This window comes from Salminus brasiliensis, chromosome 1 (assembly GCF_030463535.1).
Source record: "Salminus brasiliensis chromosome 1, fSalBra1.hap2, whole genome shotgun sequence".
Lineage (NCBI taxonomy): Eukaryota > Metazoa > Chordata > Actinopteri > Characiformes > Bryconidae > Salminus > Salminus brasiliensis.
This window is the reverse complement of record NC_132878.1, coordinates 50348078-50367572: the sequence shown is the minus strand read 5'-3', so window position 1 is coordinate 50367572 and position 19495 is coordinate 50348078. Positions and strand designations below refer to the sequence as shown.

At 41.3% G+C, this 19495-nt stretch overlaps 1 protein-coding gene across 2 annotated transcripts in view; it reads left to right on the top strand.

Moving 5' to 3' along the window:
- Positions 1-17740, top strand: part of palld (palladin, cytoskeletal associated protein) — a 67204-nt gene extending 49464 nt beyond the window's left edge. Inside the window, exons 10-19 of one of the 2 annotated variants that reach the window (XM_072681629.1) lie at positions 1335-1436; positions 2503-2541; positions 4409-4630; positions 6086-6235; positions 6724-6812; positions 7399-7531; positions 11827-12034; positions 12659-12824; positions 14052-14185; positions 15497-17740. In XM_072681629.1, coding sequence (XP_072537730.1) covers positions 1335-1436; positions 2503-2541; positions 4409-4630; positions 6086-6235; positions 6724-6812; positions 7399-7531; positions 11827-12034; positions 12659-12824; positions 14052-14185; positions 15497-15657 — 1404 coding nt within the window. In that variant the 3' untranslated portion in view covers positions 15658-17740. The remainder of the gene's footprint in view (positions 1-1334; positions 1437-2502; positions 2542-4408; positions 4631-6085; positions 6236-6723; positions 6813-7398; positions 7532-11826; positions 12035-12658; positions 12825-14051; positions 14186-15496) is intronic. The other variant, XM_072681638.1, reaches the window with a different exon arrangement.
- The last annotated feature ends 1755 nt before the right edge of the window (positions 17741-19495 follow it).

The following is a 19495-nucleotide window of genomic DNA, read 5'->3' as shown; positions in this document are numbered from 1 at the left end:
GTGTGTGTGTGTGTGTCTCTCCCTATGTAACGAAAATGAGGGATATCTCCTCAGTAATATTAATTAAAGAGCATGAAACCCCTTTCACACTTAAGACCCACAACATCATCAGGTTACTTTTACTGGTAATGTGCTATTCACACACAGCACGTAATTCTGAGGAAACAGAGGTGGCTCCTTCTCATGAACGGCCATTAACGCGTTTTTAAATCATGTACTACAGTTGCAAGAAAAAGTATATGAACACTTTGGAAGTGTACTTGTAATCAATAAGATACATGAACTGTACAACCGGTCTGAGTTATTTGTATAGTTAGATTGTGTTTGCCTGTAATTGTGACTCACATTTTATTAGCAATCAGTGCAGAAATCTTGGTCATTCCAAAGGGCTCACTTATGTTTTCTAGCCTGCACTGTGGTTGTTGAGTAAATCCTGAACCGTACAAGTGTTTATTAGTTCAGTTAGATTGTGTTTGTCTGGAATTGTGACATTGTGATAATGTCCAGACCACATTTTTAGTCCTCAAGGGCTTACGTACTTTTCTTGCAACTGTAAATAAACTCTTGTGACATGCTTTGCTGGCCATACTCTAAGTGGCCATGCACTCAATCCGGGTAGATTTGAGCTGCTTATCTGTAGAATCAGATGCTTTTTTTTTTTTTTATGTACAAGACTAAACTATGATAATCTGTTTGACTAAATCATCACAGAAACATTCCACTATCACGATCTTTCCTGGTCGGTTATCAGCTTCTGTTTACAGATGGGACTTATGCAAGTAAATGGACTCTTACTGGCATTTCGACTCTCTTTGCGCTAACACTAAAGTCTCTCTTGTTGAGTTACCAGTAAATTCCTTGGTAAAAGTGCATGTGTCGAGGCTTTGGAGTTCTCCTAAATAATACCACAGTAACTCCCAAGGGCATCTTTCCACTGAGGAGTTTGCTATGGGTACTAATCCAAATTTGGAACTATAAGTACCCGTATATAACTTTTATCACAAAATGGTACCCATGAAAGTAGGAGGGGCTCTGTCTCTCTGCTCAGTGCAGAGCTGTTGACTGTCCACCAAACAGCAAGGTTTAGATATTAAACAATTTCACCATGTGTTCCAAACTGATCGGAAACAAAACGGACACCCACGCAATGTTGGGACGATGATGGTCAATCAACTGCATTCACAATAAACACCTCTAGCACACACTCAGCACTAATAGTGTAATTTTTGTATTAATCTTGTCTAAATGATCTGGATGTTGTGAGAATGTGCATGCATATGGGTGTTTTCACACACTAACCCAGGCTCTGACCCATTAATCCTGCTTGCTTTCAGAGGTTAACCTATGAAGAGAAGATGGCTCGAAGGCTGCTGGGGGCTGACAACGCTGCCACAGTATTTAACACTCAGCAAACAGAGGAGGAGCCAGCTACACAGGTATACACACGCACAGATATACAAATACACACACACACACGCACACACAATGTATATTTTTGCTGCGCTGTATGTCAACCTTTGCATAAACATGTTGTTGCTGTTGTGCAACTTTTTGCTAATGTGAATCTGGCTATTGCTCTTTACATTGTGCCAAGATTCCCTCCTGAATGGACCAATAGAAATGCTCCAAAATGACTTTAATAAGAATAAAATTATTTCATTTAACAAAGTTGCCTGTTTAGATGTGTATGTGGTTCAATGATATGCAAGCTCTGTGTGCTGTGTCTCTCCTGGGACTCTATATGACCATAATGACCTTAAGTCGGTCTCAGCAGTCTTCTTTTTTAGAAGGGCATCTGATCACATATTCAGCCGATCAGGTCTGCTTGTGTTACAAGCTCTGCATGTGGTACAGTTAAAGGAGCAATAAGCAAAATCTAGGACCTCTTTCGGCCCACCTTACTGGTGTGCAGTTAGAGAGTGTTGTCCATCTATTGAGGTTTGTGTTTCATCCTCTAGCTCTTCACCACTGGTCAGTTTCTGGCCACAGAGCTGCTCTTGGCTGGATATGTTTGAGGTGTCTGGAGCTTCTAAAGTGGGCAGGTTTGGGCTAGGTGGTGGTAATGGCGTGGAGGGATTAGTGTAGGCTAAAACACAAACATGTAGAAATTATAAAATGACGGTGAAGCCTGCAGCAGTCAGTTAAGTGACTTTCTTTTGAACAGTGGTTAAATGTGCTGCTTGCAGAGGTGTGCAGCTATGTACTAAGTAATAATCCAGTTTAATGAGACTGATTATTATTGCTGCTGTGGGACAGCTGGAATGTGTGCATGGCTTCTGGGTCTGTGGCTTCTGCGTCATGTGCACTTGCCTGTATGTGGCCTCTTTGTAAAGTATGTCTGCCATCACAAAGGTTTGAGAGAGGATAAAAGGTAAGTTTGCACACACACAAACACACACGCGCACACGTATGTGTGTGTGATGTGTAATTTCTGCTCGGGATGTGACCTCATCAGACAGACACAAACCCCCCCCCCCTGCCTGTTCTGTGATCTCTCTACAGGAAAGCAGCTCCGCTGACTCAGAGTCTGTCCCTCAAAAGGTTATTCAGACCTACGGCATCATTCACCTTCTTTTCTTTCTTTCTTTCTGTCTTTCATTCCCTCACACAGCACCACCCTTTCACTCTGTCTTTCTGTCACCTTTTTTTTTTTTTTTTTTTTTTTTTCCTCCCTTCTTTCTTACAAAACTCCCTGGGCAAAAAACAGTCCCCTTGTGTGTTAAAGTGGTAATGACTTCCGGCTCCTGCTGCTGGCATTACGTGAGGATGATCAGGCTCTAAATACCTGCGAGGTGTGTGACGGGATTCAGAGATTGAGGTTGTACAGAGCAGTGAGTGTCTCTTTGGATGTGTCTCATCATTCTTGAGCAGAAGTGGGCAAAGGCCTCTTGCTTGCAACTATGCTCCCTATGTTATGCATAGGTATGCAGTTTCCTGTGGAATGTTCTTTCAGAAAGCGGTTGTGAAGGACCTGCATTGCCACAGTTCTGCTGAGAACTATGCTGGGATTTTTGCCACTGCTGGTAGACCCGCATGACTGTACGCTTCCATATACCTGCAGATTCAGCTACATTCATTAACTTCTGCTTCGCCAAGTTTTCCCTTTTCCCATTGTCCACACATCCAACGAGACATCCAAACTCCCTGCACTATACCACTGCTTCTCAATCTATGAATTCCCGTTGCACATCCTATAGGTATTCATAGCCTCATCATCCTTGTGTGACGCCCTTTGCAGGAGCCTGAAGTTACTACCACCTTAAACACACAAGGTGACTAATATTTTGTCTAGGTAGCATATCTTTCCTTCAGATTTTCTTTCCCTCATAAAGCACCATTCTTTTACTCTCACTCCCACACTCGCTCTCTCTGTCTCTCTCTCTCTCGGGCTTGGTCATTACAGTGTGCTGGATGTACTCACTGGTTACCTTCTACCAATCAAAGCCCACATAGCCCATTCCTTATCTAAATTCTAAACAGGTTCTAAAAAGATTTATATATTTATATAAACTTCCCATGAGAAACATTATTTAACCTTCTTATTGGGACAAACCGGCATTTTACAGTACCATTTGTGGTGTGTAAGAAAAACAACTGTGAGGAATTTTGGGTTTCGCCGGGCTTTGATACTCAAGCTGTCAGTCACTGCCTTGTGGATTTTGATTGGTCACTGAAGGAGGTGTCAAACAGGTATTGGAGATGCATGCCTGCGTCCGTTTCCCACCCGGGAGCGAAAATGCTAAAACACATGGTTCTGGTCTCGCAGAACTATGTAGCGATGCTGTGCATATCACGATCACAGTTTGTTGTGCACTGAATGCTCAACACATATCTGGGTGCAAATTAAAATGTGTGGTGTGTGTGGTGTGTGTGTGCTTGAGAGAAAGAAGAGAAATAAATACACAAGCAGATTTGAGAAAGGGCTGTGTGGGGGTGTGCTCATACATTCGTGCATTTGTCTGTCTCGTACTGCAGCTGTGCCCTAAGACTGTAATTATCATTGTGATGTGTCATCAGCACACAGCACTCTCCAGATGTTCTGGTGGGGGTAGAAGTCTAGATGTGGGGGGAAAAAAAGAAAGAACATGCAAAAAGAGAAAAATAAAGGCAGAGTACACAGTAAATGCTAATGAAAGAGAGAAAGCTAGTCCAGACTAGATGTTAATGAAACGATTCCGTGAGAACATAAAAATGGTAGAAAAATTAATAACCAAGTCACTAAAGTCACTAGTTTGAGTAGGTGTGTCTGTGTCTGTGTGTCTGTACACATGTGCACTCTTCACTTTTTCCTTGGATCACTTTTGTGCCTTGCAAACTCAGTTACCTGCTCCACTTTGTAAAAAAAAAAAAAAAAAAAAAAGTATTCCCGGTGCCTCTAACTCTTATGTCCTGTGTTTTTTAACCACAGGAGTATAAGGTGTCGAGCTTCGAGCAGCGTCTGATCAGTGAGATCGAGTTCCGACTGGAGCGCTCTCCAGTGGAGGAGAGTGATGATGATGTTCAGCACGATGAAGACTCACCAGGAGAGTGTGTGGCCCCGTTCTTCGACCAGAAACTCAAGCACTACAAAGTGTTTGAGGGCATGCCAGTTACCTTCAGCTGCAAGGTCATCGGAGACCCCAAGCCAAAGGTAAGGGGTCACAGCAGGAGTGATGTGTGCTTTCAGTGAAGTTATACTTACTTACTGTTTTCCCAGTTGTTTACCAACTCTGCAAGGTATGCTAAATGTCCAAAGGATGGTAGGCACGGGCTCAGAAATAGTGTTTAGTATAAAACTGGGAATGGAAAAGAGATTAACAGATTCATGTTTACATCTGGTAAATGTGAGAGACCTGGTGAAACCTTCAGCTTGCTCCTCTTATTTTTAAAGATTTTGAGGTGTGTTCAGGATGGTTATCCTGCTGTTGAAGCCACCATCTTTTCATCTTCAGCTTTTATTTTTTACACACTGTGTAATGTTTGCTTCCAGAATTTTATGGTATTTAATTGGATCTATTCTGAATCGCTCTACTAGTGAAATGAAATGTGTCACTGGCTGCAACACAAGTCCAAAGCCTAATGGATCCACCCCAGTGCTTAACAGTTGGACAGGTGTTCTTCTCATGAAGTACTACATCCTTTTTTTTCCAAGCATACCTCATGCTCATTGCGTCCAAAATGTTGGATTGTAACTTCATCATCAGTGCACAGGACTTGTTTCCAAAATGCACCAGGCTTGTTTAGATGTTCCTTTGAAAACGTCACAGAATTTTGTGGTGAAGATGCAGAGAAGGTTTTCTTCTAATGACTCTTCAATGAAGGTATTTGTGCAGGTATTGCTGCACGGTAGAACAGTGCACCAACACTCCAGAGTCTTCTTAATCTTCCTGGAGGTCTTTTGCAGTTTAACTGTGGTTAAGATTAGCCTTTTAGAAGCCTTGAAAGCTGTTATTTCTGTCAACATTTTTAGAAATTGCATTACTAACTGAGGAGATGACTAGCTGAAACGCTTGTGGGCATTGAGCAGCTGCTTGGAGGATCCCATGGCTGCTGATTTGATTTGTGGAGTCACAGGAGTATTCGTATAGCTTTGTAATCTTGCTTAAAGTGTTATTTAACTTTATTCCGTTTGGCGATTAGTCTGCTAACGTGGTCATGAAAGCTAGAAAGAGGAGAGAGTGAAAGAGGACGGAGACACAGGGATTAGTGCTAGGCATTTGGCGTTGTGATTAAAGATGAGGTTTGTCTGCTGCATGACGAGTCACTGCTGGGATTCCGGCCATATATGGCTGCGGCTCGCTCCCTCTCTCACGTACCCATACACACTCCTGCTTGTTCTTTCCCTCACTTTTTTTTTTTTTTTCTTCACACTCCTGTTCTCCTTCTGGCTTCTGACAGCTTCTGTAATGACCGCCTGATGACAGCAGGTCAACAAATACCAGCAAAGTCAGAGAGAGAGAGAAAGAGAGAGAGAGGAGTTGGAGACTTTTTTTTTTTTTTTTTTTTTTTTTTTTTTTTAACGTCTGTGTAGTAAAAAGCACTGTGTAATGATATTTGCACGTTCTCACTGGTGTATGCCTTTGTGTTTGTATGTTTTGACGTACAGGTGTACTGGTTTAAAGATGGTAAGCAGATTTCAAAGCGGAGCGAGCACTACCGCATCAGTCGAGATCCAGACGGAACGTGCTCTCTGCATACGGCTACCGCCTCGCTGGATGACGACGGCAACTACACCATCATGGCTGGCAACCCTGCAGTACGTGCACATGCGCACAAAGGCACACACTGAGAGATGTATCGTTGCAATCACACAAAAAACTTGTATCTCCAAAATGGCAACTTGACAGGAGAAGGAAAATACCTTCTTAACTTACCTTCTAATATTTTGCAGCATTTACATTTTGCAGGTCCGTTTATCATGAAATCCGAGGTTTTTGTGAGGCGGTAATGATTTTAATGTTTTTTTTACAATGTGAAGCTGTGAGGCAATGCATACTGTACTACAATGCAGTACAAAAGTCTTGGGTAATCCATTTAGAATACATTTATTTTATTATTTCTTCTATTTTGCAGTAAATGTGTGTTTGTCTGTAGACCACTTGCTTTAATTAAAATAAATACAAATACAGTTAAAATACTGTAAGAAAGACTGATTGTTCATCCGTGTCTTCAGTCAAGTTATTAGTGGGTTGTCACATGCTGTTCTCACTCTCGGTCTCATAATTCTCTTTCTCTCTCTATCAGGGGAGGGTGAGCTGCACTGGTAGAATGATGGTGCAGGCTGTGAACCAAAGGGGGAGGAGCCAGCGCTCCACGCCTGGCCACATCCGCAGGTAAACAAGCTCCTCCCTGTCCCCTGTGCCCTGTAATTTATGACAGTTGAGGTAATGGCGGTCTGATCTCCGACCTGCCCCTGACCTCTGCATAGCTTTATGGGATTAGTAGTCAAAGTGAGGGTGTGTCCCAGTTTAAGAACACCTGTGTGTTTTGGACACAAACCCAAGGGCCTTTGTCAAAAGGCAAGAGCCTTAAAAAAAAAAGGAAAAAAAAGATGGCCTTTCACAACCTCTGCAGAATATTGCCTCCGTGTGAATGGTTTTCAATGGGGTGTGGTCCCTTTTTAAAGCTTTCAGAGATTTGATGTTACCTGTTAGCTTCTTTTCTTTTAGTCTTGTTTACGGTCACAGGCCGCACAAACACAGCAGGCATACAACCACAGTCAAACATCCAGAACGATGGCGAGACAAATGCTTACGCCCGCGCACACGTACAAGGTCGCATGCAGTAACATGAACATTTTGAACAAGGTGTTTTCGTGCGTTTTTTTACCTGTACATTCTTTCCGTTAACCCTTAAACCCCAGCCCCCCTGTCCTGTTCTCACACTCTTTCTCTCTCTCTCTTTTCCGTTCTCCTTCAGACCCCGCTCCAGGTCCAGGGACAGTGGAGAGGAGAATGAGAACATTCAGGAACGCCACTTCCGCCCCCACTTCTTGCAGGCTCCTGGTGACCTCATTGTACAGGAAGGCAAGCTCTGTCGCATGGACTGCAAGGTGAGAATTTGCCAGTGAGCAAGCTAGCTAGAGAGCATTTTGAGTGTTTTATTGGCTGTACCATTTCCAGTTGAATTATTTAGTAACTCTTACAGCAGACCCAATAATGGTTTTATATCACAAGAAAAACATCATAGATGTTTTTGTAGTGCTTTTTATTGAATTACGTCATCTCTTTGTTTGGTCAACTCATCACCTTTTTCCAAAACCAAAGGCAAATACCCCATGTTGAATGACATCTTGGCCAGATTCCTAGTCTTTGTCATTATTTACCTAATTCACATTGTTCCTCACTGTTACTGACTGGCAGATTGCTTTCTGTAATTTTCCAATTGCACACGATATCCTCCATGCAGGTCTTGCTGCCTGCCTCATAAACAAATAAAAACAAAGTAAATGAATTTATCGACTTAAATCCCAACATGTGTATGTATTGTAAAAGTATATTTATATAAAAAAATTACATATATATAGGGGAACATATTGATACATCAAAGTATTATGATATATTTATTTACTAGTTTTCATTTTACATTTGTCTTGCACTCGGACTTCTTGCGCTATTTGCTAACTACATATTGTTGCCTTGTACTAGTACTGAGCAGTGGCTATGTCAAATCTAAAAAACATAATGTGGAATGCGTACTGATGTTTGTATTCTAAATATGGATTGCTGTTACAATACTTCTGTTGTAACAATACGTCAGGCCTTGCTTATTATCAAGTATCTCAAACCAATTCAATTGACTAACATTCATAAAAAAAAAAAATACACATTTAAATATACATATTTCTTTATGCAAAGACTCTGTATATGCAGTGTAAAGGCAGTGAGTGTCAAACATATAACATCAGCATCTTTATTTTCACTGCAATATTGGTAGTGTTTGCAGTGGAGTTGATTGTCCCTTTTAAAGGCACACCAAAGCCATGTTCTGACAGCAGCGATTGCTCATCCTCACTCTAATCATATCTGAACGGTTGTTCTTTAATAGACCAAAGAGCTTTGTGCATGAATGCGAACACTGTTGTTAGAAGACTGAGTGACTTTATAAGCATAATGGATACATTTGTCTGAACATGTTCCGAAAGCCAGTTGGCAGCGCAGGTCATGTTCTTGGTTTGCAAGATCCGATATTTTGAAGAGATTAAAACCATTTCTATTTGAGCATTTTAGCAAGAGTCTGAGCTTGTGACTGTGTATGTGTGTGTGTGTGCATGTGTTTCTGGGAAAAGTCCTCCCTGTGCATTCCACATTGAAGAGAGGAAAAAAATCAGTGTTGAGGCTAGATGTTTCAGCGCCTCTCTGATGATAAATGACTTCCAGTGAAAGAGGAGAAAGCTAGAATTATTTTCTCTTTTTCTCCCTCTCCCTCTTTCCTCCCTATACTCTCTTTCTTTTCCCTCCCTCACCCCCACACGTAATCCCCAAATATGTCTGTTTCCTGCTTGATTACCCAGCTCTCTTGCGGAGTCTCCTCTTTTTATCCTGCATACCTTTTTATTGCAATCCCCCTTTCATATTCTCTGATCTTATCTTCCTGTTCCATCATGTTGCTCTTCTATCTGACATTATTACAGTAAAGCTCTATACAGATCTGTGGAGTTCCACACACATTAGATAAAGCCTATAGCTCAGACGTGCCTCATTCAGTTATATATGAACACACACTCAGGCTGCTGTGGATGCCACTGGTATTTATAGGGCTGATCTGTTTCAGTGTCGTTTGGCCAAAGCCAAAAACGTCCCCTAATACAGGAAGTGCAAGACAGCCAAAATCATTAGACGAAATCAAAGCATTTTTTTATTATTGTTATTTCCCCAGTCTGAAGCCCTCCATTGGCGCGCACACCAAATTGGGTTTAGCCATGAAATTTAACGCATTGTGAAAAAATAGGTTGGATTTTTAATGCAAAGCTGCAGAATTATTGATTCTTTCTGGCATCCATCATGTGGCATTCATACCATTCCACTGACATCTCGAAGTACTGTGAAATCATGTGCAGAGAACATTTAAATGCAAAAGCTCTGCAGAAGCTCCGCGATTTTGTACCTTTTTTTTTTTTTTTTTTTTTTTTTACAGTATTTCCCCTTCGACCCCCAGAAGTGGTCGATCAGTCAATGCATGCTTTGTATTCAGATCTGCTCCTGTAGATTAGCACTGGAGCTACAATTGCTATGACATTACAACACAGGAAGTCAACATATAGATACATTTTTTTATATATATATATATATATATATATATATATATATATATATATATATATATATATATATATATATATATATATATATATATATATTTTTTTTTTTTTTTTTTTTTTTTTTTTTTTTTTTTTTTTTTTGGAGATGCATGCTCTCATATTTCTCTGACTGCATCCAGGTCTTCAAGATCAGATCTTCTAAATAAGGTGACTTGTCGATGTGGCACAAGCTAACAAAAATGTATAGTGCTGCTGATTGGAGTTGAATATGTGGACAGACATTTCAGTGTTTAAAATGTAAACACAGTCTGTGAGTTGTGAGAAGAAAAAAAAAGAAAAAAAAAACTAGCCAGTTCAGAGTTCATTACAGTGGTGGTGATTGAAACCAAGGTGTGTGATGTCTTCAACACAAACATGGTCTGTTTTTTTTACTTTCCAAAACAACCAGTCACTGGACATGTGTAACGTTGCTGATGGTACAATACTGGTAAAATACCCTGCATGTACTTCTAAGTCTAAAACTGGCTTTAAAATGCATCATGGCCAAAGTGTTATCCCAAATCTCTCATAAAACAATGTTGCTTGAAGCAATAAATAATTTATTATTTTTTTTACTGAATTGGACCCAAAATTAGATGGCAAATTACCCAACCCACTCGTTAGTACTCTTCCCGTGGGTGAGAACTAACGCATACCACCTCAGACACATGCACAACCAGTCGCCGCCTCTTTATGAACTACTGCTAATCCAGCGTTTCCAGGCAACCCACATGCTCGGAGGAAAGTATCCAGCTCTGATGCATCTGCTAGCAGCATCTTATTTTGGCCAAAAACACACTGAATTGATGTGAGGAGAGAAACCGAGAAAGAACAAGCAATCTACCCACCCACCTACCCACCAAGAGAGCAAGGCCAGATGTGCTCTCTGTGGCTCCGGCTGCTGATGGTGGGCAGCATGTAGTTATTTCTCTTTCTGTGAGAAAGCTTTGAGTCATTTAAACTCTTCAGATGTCTGGATCCATTCACCACCACTGTGAACAATTTGGACTTGTTTCTCTAGACCTGAGGGTTTCATATCAAACCCCTCTGAATGGCTTTGTTGACCTCTTATCTTTTTGGTTTTACCTGAACTCCTGTATTATATGATCATTTATCTCCTTTTCTCAGAGTCGTGCTGGCTTTGTGATAACGCACTTTTAAACCAGTCTTGTGGAACACTCCCTTAATGCCGAGAAATTTACAATGGCACACAGTAGCGATATAGCCCTGGCACACCTGAGGGTGGGGATGGTGTCCGATTACTGAGCGGAAAGTCAGGGCAGTTGAAAACAGACCTTGGGCTTTTAATGTAATCCCATTTCCCATGGGAAAAAACACTACACTCCATCCAGACCACAATACATACACACACAACATGCCAGACTAATACTATATACAGTATGGGGCTGTTAAAATGTATTTATGCGGTAAATTATTTAACCACACTTGATAATGCAGTGGATTTAAGGAATCTTCTAGTTTGAGTCTTCAATCCATCTACATTTCAGGTTGAAGCCCAGCTGCTTGTGTACTGTATGCTGCTATGATAGAACCTTCAGTGCTTGAAGGAGAGATCATGCACAAATCAATAAGCAGTAAACTAACAAAAGCAAGAGCTAACTTGAAAGGTACCATTCTTCTCAAGTGTCCACTGTAACGAGAATCCACAAAACTCCAGCTGTATATGAAGCATCTCATTGTTGTTTATACATTTAAATACATCATCATTGTCCGACAAGATGCTTGTATCTTCATTTTTGCTTTTAACTTTTTGTGAACTGCAAAATTCAAATAGTCAATAAATCATGATTAATGTATAAATAGCAAAGTATGTAAAGCTGCCATTTTGGAGACCACATACTGTTACTCTTACTGGACATTGTCAATGGACAGTTTGATGAAAATGAGAATCACTGTCGAAATCCCATACATTTTATGTTCAGGTTCATGTGAACCCATTATTTTTTAATGAAAAAATAGTGTAATGATTGTAAGATCTTGCTACCAAATACATTTGACTGACTCTGCCAACACCTGTTCCTCTGTAGGTAAGCGGTCTGCCTACCCCTGATCTGATCTGGCAACTGAACGGACAGACCATCCGCCCAGACTCCGCCCATAAGATGCTGGTGAGAGAAAATGGAGTCCATTCGTTGGTCATCGAGCCCGTCACGAGCAGAGACGCGGGAGTGTACACGTGCATCGCCAGCAACAGGGCCGGACAGAACTCCTTCAGCCTGGAGCTGATTGTAGCTGGTACATTGAGTTTTCCTCACCTCTATAAATTATAGACCGATATCTATGCACTTATTAAACAACAAATACAGACCGTGCGATACAAAATGCGCTGACAGGGGGGTGTATATATACACTACAGTCCACATAGGAAGTGTAGTGCATTAGTGACCAGTTAAGAATAAATCCTTGATTCATTTTACATAGAAATGACTTCAATCACAAATTACAGTACAGTAAACCTCTATATATGAATACTGTGGTAGTAGTATAGCAGTGGTGGCCCTGCGCAGATGCAGAATCAAACCACTGACTTTCGTTATCTTTGCTCAGCAGTAGGCAAAGAGCCTTTCAGAGTTTGAGGTATAGTAAAAAAAAGTTCCCACTGTCCTGTTTTTAAGAATTTCTTTTAGAACAGAGTACGTCATCACTAAACTCCGACAACAGCTGCCCTGGATGTATTAGTCGACTGGCTGAATGTGTTGGTCAACTAGCCAACTTCCATGTTGCAAGCTATAAATAAGCTATCTAAATAATTGGGTGGATTTATCGACTATATTTGTAATATCAGACCAATCATCGTATTTTAAAGTTCCCATTTATTGTATCTTGTTCCTTAAACATCTCCACCACTCTCTGTTTTAGCTAAAGAGATGCACAAAGCCCCCACCTTCATCGAGAAGCTTCAGAACACTGGCGTTGCCGAGGGTTACCCCGTGCGCTTGGAGTGCCGCGTGTCTGGAGTCCCGTTCCCTCAGATTTTCTGGAAGAGAGAGAACGAGTCCATCACTCACAACACAGACAGAATAAGGTACTTCAGTTTCATTAGTTACAGTCTTTCAGTTAGTGAGCTTGTGATGCAGTGTTGTGATATTAACATTTACAGCAACTCCTCCAATTACAATTGGTGTTACAGAGCGACTTCTCCAACAAACACTTTCAAAAAATGAAAAGCTAGAGCCAGCACTCTCAGAAATGAGGTTTAGCACACTTATCTATCTACTATCACACTGTGCTCTATTTTACCACGTCAAGTTAAACATGTGCGGGTTGACGTATGGCTTCCTTAACTGGACAAAGAACTGAATTAAAAATAATAAACTGTTTTGACACCTGTGAGGCCTTGTTTATACTGCTTAAGAAAGAAACTACACATTTAAACTACGTACACATGCAATGCTGAGGACAGTCCAAGTCCTTTGGACTTGCTGGGACTAAGATTTCTCAGTTTTCCGCATATTACTACCTATAATATTATCTAGCTAGTCAAAACCCTGCTTTGGTAATTCTCAAAGGCCTGTTATTTCTTTCACTCTCTCTGTCTCTGTCTCTGTCTCTGTCTCTGTCTCTGTCTCTGTCTCTCTCTCTCTCTCTCTCTCTCTCTCTCTCTCTCTCTCTCTCTCTCTCTCTCTCTCTCTCTCTCTCTCTCTCTCTCTCTCTCTCTCTCTCTCTCTTTTCCATCTCTCTCACTGAAGGTATGTTTTATTCGCCAGCAGGCCAAGCCGGTGCACACAGTCCGCTCCTTAAATGGCTGCTGTAGGGCGACAGGCTGTCTAAACTGCTACCACATGTATACACAAACAGCGATGAACATGGTCTTGTAAAGGGGAGTGTACACACGCAGTAAAATATAGACCGCTTCAGATGCTACTGTCCGCACCACCTCAGAGCCGTTTAAAATTCACAGCCTCCACACTGAATTGCACTTTCTTTAGAACAGAGAAAAACAATTAGTCTCCACCAGAGTGTGTTTTAGCAGGCTAATTGGGCAACCACATCAAGATGCAGTAGACATGCTTTTATAGGTGCAGTTTTTGGTGGGACAGGCTTATATATGTGTGTACTGTGATCTGAAGTGTTGCAGCAGCTGGTATTTTGACTGTGTGAGTTACAAGAACTGGAATTTAACTCTGATTTCAGGGTGTTATTATAAGGAAATCAGTTATGTTACATAAAAAATCATGAAAACGTGATATTTCTGGATAAAATGACATTTGAAACTTTGACTAACTCTGCTTTTGTGCACTTCATTTCCCAGCATGCACCAGGACAACTTTGGATACCTGTGCATGATAATCCAGCCAGCTTTGAAGGAAGACGCAGGCTGGTACACCGTCTCCGCCAAGAATGAAGCCGGCATCGTGTCTAGCACAGCACGACTCGATGTACACAGTAAGTTGCACTTGAACAAATCAACAGAGCTTTAAACCAAACTCCCCCCCAACAACCATGCCTTGCTTTCATGCCTAAGGTGTAAATGTCTATGAAACATTTCATTGAAAGAGGCCCAGATCAAACAAAGGAACTGTGAGCCGGAGCCAAAGTGAGGCGATATCTGATAAGACTGTGTGTATGCGTAGATAGAAATCCACACTTGACTCAGCCAACAGCAGCAAACCTCCCTTTCTGCACTTCGTTGTGTTTCTATAGTGACTTCTCCAGCCAGCGCTGCATGTTTGCCATTAACAACATTTTAAACAATTGTAATCTCCACTCAAAGCTGTTATATCTTACATGGGTTCATTAGCACAGGTTAAACCAACACACTGCTGGCTGGCAGCTTCCCCTCACTACTGTTATGCAAGTTACTTGTAGAGAGGATGTAACATTGGGTGTAACAGCAGTAACTACATGTTTAATACCTTCACAGTAATAAATGGAAGGTGTATAAATCAACAGAATTATACAGTATGTGATAAATGGCAAACATCGCTGTTAAATGGCTTAAATGTACTGTCACCATGTTTTTTGTTTTTTTCTCAAAAGCCATATTCAGATGGGTTTAGTTTTACATGAGAAGGTGAAGTAATGTATTTGTACCACAGGACATCTGTAAAAGTTATGATCAATTCTCTCAGGAGAAGAAATCTCAGTATGAATGACTGAGATGGGAGGGGCTACTTGACTTGCTGATAAGTCTTAAAACCCACTAATAATAATAATAATAATAAGGATGCCATTTTAGCTTGTAAATTAGCAGCTAAATGTTCACAACAGATATGTAGGCTATGCTACACATGAGGTGTTCCTTTGAAAAGCTGCAAAAAGTCCTTTTTTCCACCGGATATAACTGAATATTTACCCACATGTAGAAGTTTTTACGGCTCGTTTTACAGAAGGTAAAAGGTGGAGCATTGGACTAGGGTATGTCCAAACGAATGTCCTTTTTTCAGTGCTATGTTAAACCAGGTTTTCTGAGCTGTAGCAACTTGTAACTGTAAAATGTAACCGAAGGTTCTAAAGCCAGTATGTTGTCCCAATATTGCTACATATATACAGAGGCATGCAAAAGTTTCAAGGTCATATTTGCATATTTGCAGTAGAACAGTGCATCACTCCTAAGTCAGCTAAATATTTCTGAAGATCTATTTCAGTCAAACAGGGGATTTGATTTGCCATTTGCTTCGCTAAATCAAAATGCAGTGCTTCTCAGATTCATCATCGTACTCGTTTGTTCACAACCCTGTTCTGTTTTCCCCTCAGCCCAATGGCAGCAGCCACACACCCCTAAGCCGAAGAAGGTGCGTCCATCAGCCAGCCGCTACGCCGCCCTGACGGAGCGGGGTCTTGACGTGAAGGCGGCCTTTTTCCCCGACTCCAGCCCTCTGCCCCCTGGCACCCTGGTGGAGAGCGACGACCTGTAGACGTGGCCCCAGGTCTGATCTATGAACCCAGACCCTTTGACCCTAGTGCCACTCTCCCAAACTGAACACCTCCCCCCACCAGCACCATCACCAGAGGAACCCAAAGTTAATTGAAGATCAGTGGATGAAGGAAAAAAAAAACCCATCATAATCTAAGCCAAACACATGATTTGTTCAGATCACATTGGAAGATCTCCTGTTTTACAGCATGGGAGACCGAATCCACATGTGTGTTTTTTTTTTTTTTTGTTTGTTTTTTTTTGTTTTTGGGTTTTTTTTGGTCTTTCCTGATGAGCAGTGGGGGACTGTGATTGGTGCTGCACTGAGGTCAATATCCTTCTTTAAAATTGACATTTGGGGTTTCTCTCCGTCTATTCACACACACACACACACACACAATCAGACCAAGCTGATTTGAGGGAGGAGGTGCTATACCCATGATCACCTTGTTCTGCCATTGCTGGATTATTTTTACAAGTGCCTAAAAGATGATTAACCACATCAAAACTGTTTAAGCGATGAAAATCCAGCAAAGATGATGCATTTTACATAAAGTAGCATGTAGTTCTGCATGTGTTACGATGGTGCCAACATTTAATACTTTCATTGTATTTACTCAGTGCCTTAGTTTCTATTTATAAGCTGTTGGAAAAAGAGCTCCGTTCATTTCTAGCAGGGAGAGAGCAAGAGAGATTTCTGGGTAAAGTGTTTTATAGCTGGGATTGACGTGGATACTGCTGGGGACACAATCGAACTTGGATTGGACTGATCGCTGTGGGGCTTTAGGTATCTGTTGGGGTTTCCCAAGTTTTAGTGGACTTTTCTATGCGAACCGCTGCAGCGTAGATGTAGATTGACATAACACACTACCACACAGTCTGGATCTAGCGTTAGCACAATGCCATAGATATTGCACAAGGCCGGGCCTTATATATATATGTTCTTTTTTTTTTTCTTTTTTTTTTCTTTTTCTTTCCCCCTCACCTCTTTCTTGCATTTCTTGCATCATGAGGGAGTCGAGGCTGAGGTGGTGGTGTAGTTGGGTTTAAGATTGAAGTGGGTTGCAAAGTAGAGCGATTTGCTCTGCAGTTCTGTAGACAAGACTGATGCCCAGGTGGAGAAAGCCTATGAGGGGAAGGCATAGGGAAGGTGGTGTGAGAATGTTTGTGGGCGGGACTAGTTGGTGGGGGGGAGCATGAAAGGGATTGACTCAGTTGGCTCAAATGGAGAGTGAATGTGGTGTAATGTGACGAAACAAATGGTTGGTTCTCTTGAATTCAAACTACAAATTGGTAGGAGTGACGATGAAGAGAAGGGGGAGGAGGAGGACTAGGATGATGATGATGATGATGATGATGATGCACTTCTGATTTTGAAGTTTGGAATCACAAACACACCCATAGGCGCAGTTAGCAAGTTATGGTGATGGCAGAAGCGTGTTTACTGCTTGTATATGACCATATGCTTTTTCAGAAGAGGACGAAGGATAACAGTAGAGTGCAGTATTTACAGTTACACACAGACTCATTAAATTATCTTATCTATGACTTTCTCAGTCATTATTTAACTGACAGACTATTTACTGCCATCACAATCATTTAGACCTAACCTATTTAGATCTTACTATATATATATATATATATATATATATATATATATATATATATATATATATATATATATATATATATATATATATAAAATAGTAAAATATTACACTTAATAATTTATATACGCAACTCTGGTACTTAATACAGTGACTTGTGGAGCAGTTTCTTGGACAGTCAGATATAAACATCGCACAACGTTAAAGCCTGCTATTTTTGTTTTAATAATATGTATCCGAACATATGACTACATATTTACTCACACTTTTGCCTTTTAATTTTTTTAGCAGTTACCTCTGTCTCAGCACAAAAGCATAAGGGGACTCATGTTGAACGATTTTATTTGTTTGTTTGTTTGTTAGTTTTGTTTGTTTTTCCATTTCCAAGCCAATCTGTGCCTGTATATGGAATGCTCTCTTGACTCTTATTTTGGTTTATGAACGACAATATAAATAAAAGTCTCTGGAAGTACTAAAGCCAGTGTTTAATGTGTTTGTTTTGGGTAAAAGTGTACCTTTTTGTTTTGATCATTCTTTCCAAAGCCAGTATCTGTACAGTGGGATAAAAAGGTTCCAGCAGCTTTATCGAGGTCCACCAACTGGACTGACTTTCCAACTTTGGTGCTTCTGCCCATGATCCTGTGGTCATCATGGTGAATACCAAGGGTTCTCTAGAGAGAAGGGCTGGGGCTGTGGAGCAGTGGGTCTGCATGCTATGGAGTGATGGAGCTGCAGCTAGTGCCTTTTGGGAGCCATAACTTCTTATCCAACCTCAGTTTAGCATCTCTGTAATGCTCTTGTGGCTGAACCTTAATCAGATCCTCACAGTAATGTTCCAAAATCTAGAGAAAAGGCTGTTACTGCAGCAAAGGACAACCCCCCCCCCCCCCTTCAAATAAGGTGTCCCTACACTTTTGGCCATATAGTGCATTTCCAAGAGGATTTTGGTTTGGTTTGTTTTCACATGTGGAACATTCAAAATTCAAATTGCTTCACAAAAACCATGTGAGAATGTTCTCTCCGCTTATAGATCAGATCTGACCTTTCTGGGGTGGGGGCAAGAAAGTAAATACAGGAAGAATGTTCATTTTAACATGGCGCAACAGCAGAGCTAGGATAAAATGTTAACACCTGGCTATGGGAGCCGTTTAGCTCAAACTTGATCGTTGGGTGGGATTGAGGTGAAATCATGTTCTGACCACAAACAAACCACTGAAGACCACCTCTTCTCAAGGGTCTCGGTGAGGTTGTTTTGGTTTGCATTCTAGTGTGATTACTGTGTTCACACTTGCCCAAACGAATCACACCAAGGGTGAAAATGAACCAGGGTCCAATTTAACCTAACAAGTGCAGGTGTGAAAACACCCCTGGGGGGGGTTGGGGTATAAAGCCCCCTCAGTATTGGTCTGTAGAGTAGTGAAAATGTGTTCTCTGGAGTGATGGAGGTCCAACACCTTTAGTGTTTGCGATCCAGACCTAATCATCCAACATCAGTATCTGACCTCACTAATGCTCTTGTAGATGAGCATGATCAAAGCCTCCAGCAACACCTAGTGTAAAGCCTTCCGAAGAGTAGCGGCAGTTGCTGAGGCAAAACTGCCCTTTAGACCAAACGTATGGATGCCTGAAGTTGATGAAAAGTTACTAATGGATGGGCTTAGTGTAATGAGCATAGGAACCGGTATGCGAGTGCGTGGGTTAGAATAACACATGACATCATGCGGCCACTCAGATGCTCCACTAGTCGACCTCTAACCTCATCCTTCGCCACCATGAGCCTGCCGTGGTAAGCCGACCCCCAAAATCACTCGCTGGGCTAAAAATAAACGTTGTAATCCAGGCCAGCTGTATGTGTGTAAATGTGTGTGCGTGTGTAATGAGGGGTGAGCAGAGCGTCTCTCATGAGATGGGAGGATAAAACACAGGGTTCCTGTTACACAAGAAAAAAATATGTTCCAGTTCAGGCCCTATTTTTAACAATGTGAACATTAAGAAGACATGTTGTGACTTTATAGCTTACCGATTAAACTGTTTCATACTGCTCAGAACCCAATACACATACACTTCAACACATTACCACTTCGCTCGAGGACTGTTAAACAAAAGATGCCTATTTGGAAACTCAGTCAGGTCAAACAGGAGTTTCTCAACTGATAACTGATAACTAACGCAGGCCAGCATTGACCACATGAACTTTACCAAGCTTACCAGTTGTCATGGTACTGTAGGTTA